At 51.3% G+C, this 7,397-nt stretch overlaps 1 protein-coding gene across 1 annotated transcript in view; it reads left to right on the plus strand.

The window, feature by feature from the left end:
• Nucleotides 1-7,185, plus strand: part of ptpn4b (protein tyrosine phosphatase non-receptor type 4b) — a 24,030-nt gene extending 16,845 nt beyond the window's left edge. Inside the window, 13 exon segments of the mRNA XM_077022194.1 lie at nucleotides 254-407; nucleotides 561-644; nucleotides 734-790; nucleotides 889-1,045; nucleotides 1,182-1,354; nucleotides 2,721-2,795; nucleotides 2,797-2,812; nucleotides 2,916-2,977; nucleotides 3,139-3,285; nucleotides 3,597-3,725; nucleotides 3,931-4,079; nucleotides 4,343-4,478; nucleotides 4,729-7,185. Of these exon segments, the coding sequence (XP_076878309.1) occupies nucleotides 254-407; nucleotides 561-644; nucleotides 734-790; nucleotides 889-1,045; nucleotides 1,182-1,354; nucleotides 2,721-2,795; nucleotides 2,797-2,812; nucleotides 2,916-2,977; nucleotides 3,139-3,285; nucleotides 3,597-3,725; nucleotides 3,931-4,079; nucleotides 4,343-4,478; nucleotides 4,729-4,878 (1,489 nt within the window). The 3' untranslated portion in view covers nucleotides 4,879-7,185.
• Nucleotides 7,186-7,397: the final 212 nt, after the last annotated feature.

Here is a 7,397-nt window from a genome sequence, read left to right on the forward strand (position 1 = left end):
ATGCACATGCAGGGGTAGTCATGGTCTGGTGGTTAGGGGACTGAAGGCGTGCCCGCTCTGGGCACGTGCGCACCACAGTCCCCTAGTGTGTGTGTGTGTGTGTGTGTGTGTGTGTGTGTGTGTGTGTGTTCTCAGTGCACAGATGCGAAAATGCTAACTAATTTCGATTGGGTTGAAATTCACAATTGACAATACGGCAACTTGACTTATTTTCTATGTTCCGTTGATGTTCCTCTGCTACGCTGTACCGCAGGTCCCCCGACGTCCTGGTAGACGGCCAACCGCCCGCTCTTCCTCCAAAGCAGTCCAGGAAGAACCTCGTCAGTCACATCAGCCAATCGCGATCTGAGCTGGAGCTGGACGACCAATCCCCCGAGCTCTACGAGGTGCCGGTGGACAAGGGCATGGTGAGGACTGATGATGAGTTGCCCTTAGACACAAGAGAGCCAGAGAAGTCTCCGCCCACTTTGAACTCTCCGTCACTTAATTGTAGATGTTGGCGTGTGCTGCACTGGGCTGTAGCCTCATTACGTTTGTATGGTTTTATTTACCTACCCAAGCAGAATGGTTCGGTTCCGCACGACAACCTCGTTTTGATTAAAATGAAGCCGGACGAACACGGGCGGTTTGGATTCAACGTCAAGGTGGGCCCGTGTTCTTCAGAGTGGCTGCGAGGGGGGGGGGGGGGGGGGGTGGTAATGAGGCATTCGGTGATGTGATCGTTCATCCACAGGGTGGCGCTGATCAGAGAATGCCGATCATCGTGTCTCGCGTGGCTCCTGGAACCGCGGTAGGCTCGCATTTTGTAATCGAGAAGAAAAAAAAAAAAGCAAGATCAAACAATGTAAACATGACCTTACGTGACCTCTGACCTTTTATCGCCGGTAGGCTGACCTGTGTGTGCCGCGTCTCAATGAGGGTGACCAGGTAGTTTTGATCAACGGGAGGGACATCTCTGACCACACGCATGATGACGTGGTTATGCTAATCAAGGCCAGCTGTGAGAACCAATCAGGAGAGCTTATTCTTCTCGTCAGACCTAATGGTGAGTGCAAACAGCCTTTACTTCAGGTTACATCACTCCAGCTCGTTGGATCGGTATGCGTCACTGGCAAAATGAAGGTAAAGGAGTCAAATCTGTCCCACATTTCTTCCTTCTCTGGATGCCTCCACACATGCAGCAATCTATGACGTGGATGAGGAGGAAGAGAAGCTGGATCTGGAGCCAGAATTCCAGTTTATTCCAGAGAGCTGTGGGCTGGAGCGCTCCCACTCGGAACCGCATGGCTGGAAGTCCTCCTTCCATCTACTGAGGGACAGTCTGAGCAGTGGCAGTGCGCTCACACAGTTCGATGTGAGACACACACACACACACACACACACACACACACACACACACACACACACACACACACACACACACGCAGGCAGTGCGCTCACACAGTTTAATTTGAGTCTCTCTCACACACACGCAGGCAGTGCGCTCACAGTTCGATGTGAGACACACACACACGCAGGCAGTGCGCTCACACAGTTTAATTTGAGTCTCTCTCACACACACGCAGGCAGTGCGCTCACAGTTCGATGTGAGACACACACACACACACACAGGCAGTGCGCTCACACAGTTCGATGTGAGTCTCACACACACACACACACACACACACACACACACACACACACACACACACAGGCAGTGCCCTCACACAGTTTACTATGAGACACTCTCTCTCTCTCTCTCTCTCTCTCTCTCTCTCTCTCTCTCTCTCACACACACACACACACACACACACACGGTGTGCTCATGCAGTTATGTTACATGCACACACAGGCAGTGTGCCCATGTGGTTCAGTACAAGTTTTAAACACACAGACAAGTCTCACACAGGCATAGACGCATAAGCCGTGTGCTCATGAAATTCGATGCGAGTTACAAGCACACACACACACTCACACAGACAAATGCTAACTGACAATGCCTCCTCATTCACTCATTTGCCTCGTAATACACACTCATTTATTAATCCCTCACTTGTTGACTTGGTTTCTAATGGACTGTCAATGTACTAAATGTTCCCGTTTTAGTGGACTTGGACTTTTTAAACAGACCTATGCCTTGCAGTAAACAGCATCTTTTTTCAGTCACTTCCTGTTGTTTTGATGCAGGCTATGCTGTTTCCTGTTTGCTGAGTCTGTGTGTAGCAGGGTTCTGACAGTGCGGGCCTGAGGGCTTTGCAGTTTTCACTTTGTGCAACACACCTGTTCACCACTTTAAGGGTTTGATTAACTGTGGAGTAAAAGGAGGAATGTGGGAACTCAGTGGTGCACCAGGCCTGTAGAGCTGCAGACCAGGCCTGTAGAGCTGCAGACCAGGCCTGTAGATCTGTAGACCAGTGCTTCCTTTTTGAATGATGCTCTACTTCACCAGTTTTCCTCGTGGAAGAATCTGTCACCATCTCTCCATGAGGGCATGTGTGTCCGTGACATCCGCCTTTCGATGGCAAACGTGCTGGTTCAGGACCACAGACTGCCCAGAAGGATTAGCAGTGACATGTTCAGTATTCTGAACAGCACTGCACTGTTGTGAAAGGCTGCAGAAAGGCAGTAGCCGGAGGAGGGGGAGGGGTTGGGCGTGTAAATGGCAACGTGTTCTCATTTCATAGAGAATCTTTATCATGGTACAATAAATAGTGCTAAAGAGCTCTTTCCCATCTGTCTAGCAACTCTACAGAAAAAGACCTGGAATGTCCATGTCGTGCGCTAGACTACCCCAGAACGTCTCCAAAAACCGCTACCCGCGATATCTCGCCATGTGAGTACACGTCCCCCCCCCAGTTGCCTGTTTTGTGTTTGCCCAATGAGCACTGCCCACCGTTCTGGGTCATTCTGAAGCGTGAGCTCTCTTTTCCACACAGACGATGCAACTCGAGTCATTCTGAAGGGGCCAGAGGACTACATCAATGCAAACTACATCAATGTGAGGACCGTCGTCCAATAAGCTCACAGATGCAAATGAATGGAACTTTGTCAAATTTAAACGAGAAACAAACAACAAAAAAAAAAAATCCTGGTAAATTGCGCTAGGATTCGTCACTTATGTTATCTTGGTGAATGTTGCTTCCTGGTTGGTGTTCTAAGATGGAGATCCCTGGCGATGGTGGGGTGAGGCGTTATATCGCATGCCAAGGGCCGCTGCCCGGCACCTGCGGAAACTTCTGGCAGATGGTGTGGGAGCAGAACATTAGCTTGGTGGTCATGCTCACGACCCAGGTGGAGCGTGGCAGAGTAAGAGTAACACCACCTATACTCACTCACACACTCGCACGTGTACACACACACACACACACACGTACGTTCTCACGACCCAGGTGGAGCGTGGCAGAGTAAGAGTAACACCACCTATACTCACTCACACACTCGCACGTGTACACACACACACACGTACGTTCTCACGACCCAGGTGGAGCGTGGCAGAGTAAGAGTAACACCACCTATACTCACTCACACACTCGCACGTGTACACACACACACACGTACGTTCTCAGCCGTACGGTGGGCTGGACCGTAGCACTGACGTGTAGGACGTCTCCTCTCAGGTGAAGTGTCACCAGTATTGGCCGAACGAGGCGGCTGTAGGCACCTACGGTGGGTTCCAGGTGTCCTGTTTGTCTGAGGAGGGCAACCCTGCGTACCTGCTCAGGGCTTTGACACTCACACACCTGGAGGTAACACACACACACACACACACACACACACACACACACACACAACTGCATGAATTATAGCCCTGCCTGAACCCATGTGTTGACGTGTGTGGTCTGTATACCAGTACAGTGTTTAGTCTGTTATGACAGACTCCGAGTCCTTAGACGTCTGTCCTGTGTGTGTGTGTGTGTGTGTGTGTGTGTGTGTGTGTGTGCGTGTACGCAGAGTAAGGAGGAGAGGCAGCTGTGTCAGATGCAGTACATGGCCTGGCCCGATCACGGGGTACCGGATGATTCCACCGACTTCCTGAACTTTGTCAATTTGGTGCGCAGTCAACGAGACGAATCGCAGGAGCCCGTGCTGGTGCACTGCAGGTCAGTCCCGCGCTCGTGCAGGACCCTGTGCTGGTCCCCATACACGGCCTCCAACCTCTCCAACCTCTCCAACCCTGGGACCAGCACATCTTCGCTTCCAGAACACGACCGGTTGCAAATTCACTGAAATTCACCATGTGCGTTCAGCATTGTTAATGCTACAGTACAGGGAGAACAGATGTCGATTCTGTGTGAACCGAGCCTTTTTTTTCTTTCTTTCTATTTATTGACCCATCACTCCTCCCCCTTCTCCTCCCCTGCAGTGCTGGGATTGGTCGGACAGGGGTTCTGATCACCATGGAGACAGCAATGTGTCTAATAGAGCGCAGTCAGTCGGTGTATCCGTTAGACATCGTTCGAACCATGAGAGACCAGCGGGCCATGATGATTCAGACTCCAGTGAGTACCGGACCAGTGTGGGACAAAGCAGCGCTTTTACACCGAGACTTTTACACTTTTACACCGAGACTTTAGGAAGAACACAAGTTACAGTGTCGGTCACGGATGCATTTGTATGCAACTAGTATGTGACGGATCTCCATGTAAAATCTGTAAAGCTTTTGAGAATTAGAATTCCACTTAGCATCTGTAGATGTGTGAGTGTGTGTGTGTGTCTGCGCGTGTGACTGTCTTTGTCCCTGTTCTGCAGAGCCAGTACCGGTTTGTTTGCGAAGCCATTCTGAGAGTGTACGACGAGGAGATGGTGAAACCGCTGGACACACCGGACACACCAGAGACACCGGAGACACCAGAGACACCAGAGACACCAGAGCCAGCAGCCTGTGAAGCAGAGGACTGAAGACCCGGGTCTGCCAGGTCCCTCTGTGCTGCTGCTACTGCCCGAGACGCCTGCAGCTAGCTCTCCATTGCCCCCTGCTGGGCAGCAGCAGACATGACACCTTTGAGCAGGAACACGGGCAACAAAGCACTATTTGCACTTTACGTTAACACGTGACGACTTGAGGGGGATTTACTAGAAAGACACACGCATAAATGTTAACAACTTACATTCAGGGTGGGGAACAAATCCAGAAGGGAACAAAAGACAAAGTTGACTGTAGTGCCGTAGACTGAAGTATTCTGAAGAGAACCCAGTCAGGATGTAACTCTCAAACCTCGAACAGCACTTCCTGTTTTTAAAGCTATTTATTATTATTATGTTAAAGGGTCGCAACCCCACTTCCCGTCCCCGGTAGATCTCGTCACTGGAAGCCGTTAGGCCTACACAATCCTCCCTCAAACTCTGCCCAGCGATTCGCTGTGAAGTCCCAACACTCCGTTTTCAATCCCGCAAATTTAGACGAACTCCCAATATTAAAAAAAAGAGGAAAGAAGAGGAAAAAAAAAAAAAGAAAAAGCCAGTCTGCTACTGCTGTTTTAACCAGCACCGTTCCTCGTCGAGACACGGCCGTGCGTCCGTCTGGGTCCTACACTGCTGTGTGACGAGGCAGATTTGTATAAAAGGTGAAAGCCAGCAACCGAGAGTCTAGCTGTGTACAATGTGAAAAACTAATGTGAAAACAGTGTGACGATGTTCCTTTCTAGAAGAACATTGCCATGCGTGACGTTGACGTCCCGGGTCAGAACAACTGCCCCTGCTTCCAGGTTTACAGTTTTCAGAGCACATCGTTCATGCGTTTGATATTCACAAACTCGAGCTTCTAAATCTCACAGCCCCGAACCCCTCACGGTGGTCAGAGTTTGTTACCTAGCGAAGAGACGACGACTTCTGGGTCGTGCCGCTTGCGTGCGTAATGGAAAAGGTCTGCCTGTGTTTCAACCTGTGGGATCCGTTCAGCGGTCGGATTTTTGGTGAAGATGAGCTTCTTACAGCCCCCTGCCCCTCCAACGTTGGGTTTTGAGTTAACGTGTTGCTGAGGCACTTCAGACTTGACTAAAGGATCCCGGGCGCTCGTGCATGCTACGAGATGTCTGCTGGCTCACTGGGACTCGGCCCATGTGTGTCGCCTGTATCCGGGTCTGTGCAGTAGTAAAGGTGAGAGGTCTCACCTCTCTACCTGGATATCTATGGTGAGGGTGAGACTTCTGCTCCTGGACCTGCTGGAGGGTAAGGTGTTGTAGGTTCTGGACCTGCTGTATCCAGATAACTGTGGTTGAAGTGATCTGCCCTCTGCAGGCAGAGGTCTTGGTTTATATTCTAAGCAACTTTTAATAACCGCCAATGCTTCTGGTTCCCCAAAATTTACACATACACTGGTACTGGTTGTGTACTGCGCGCCCACGCACTGGTACTGGGTGTGTACTACGCGCCCACGCACTGGTACTGGGTGTGTACTACGCGCCCACGCACTGGTACTGGGTGTGTACTGCGCGCCCACGCACTGGTACTGGGTGTGTACTGCGCGCCCACGCACTGGTACTGGGTGTGTACTGCGCGCCCACGCACTGGTACTGGGTGTGTACTACACGCTTACGCACTGGTACTGGGTGTGTACTACGCGCCTATGCACTGGTACTGGGTGTGTACTACGCGCCCACGCCCTGGTACTGGGTGTGTACTACACGCTTACGCACTGGTACTGGGTGTGTACTACGCGCCCATGCACTGGTACTGGTTGTGTACTACGCGCCCATGAACTGGTACTGGTTGTGTACTCCACGCTTACGCACTGGTACTGGGTGTGTACTACGCGCCCATGAACTGGTACTGGTTGTGTACTACACGCTTACGCACTGGTACTGGGTGTGTACTACGCGCCCATGAACTGGTACTGGTTGTGTACTACACGCCCATGCACTGGTACTGGTTGTGTACTACGCGCCCATGAACTGGTACTGGTTGTGTACTACACGCTTACGCACTGGTACTGGGTGTGTACTACGCGCCCATGCACTGGTACTGGTTGTGTACTACACGCTTACGCACTGGTACTGGGTGTGTACTATGCGCCCACGCACTGGTACTGGGTGTGTACTACGCGCCCACGCACTGGTACTGGGTGTGTACTACGAACTGTACCATGTGTACTATGAAAATGCTTTAGGCTGCTTCTCAGCCTTTGGTTATTTCCAGATCTAAAACCAAACTTCTGGAGTATCCATGGGGTTCACTTTGTCCTGAGATTCCTCACCCAGCCCACTTACCCCCCCCCGAAGAAACTGGAAAAATGAATCGACCAACTACTGTTTTACGTCCCCTCTGGTGAGTCCTCGCCACCCCCCCCTCCCTGCGTCTCCTTGTCCACTCCCCGGCTCCTCATTAACGACGGCATTCCATACCCTGACCCTTGACCCTAGCCCTAATCTCAGCTGCCAACCAACCAACACGTTCTCACCATCACCAGTGTCCATCAGGCT

The sequence above is a fragment of the Brachyhypopomus gauderio genome, chromosome 1 (assembly GCF_052324685.1).
Source record: "Brachyhypopomus gauderio isolate BG-103 chromosome 1, BGAUD_0.2, whole genome shotgun sequence".
Lineage (NCBI taxonomy): Eukaryota > Metazoa > Chordata > Actinopteri > Gymnotiformes > Hypopomidae > Brachyhypopomus > Brachyhypopomus gauderio.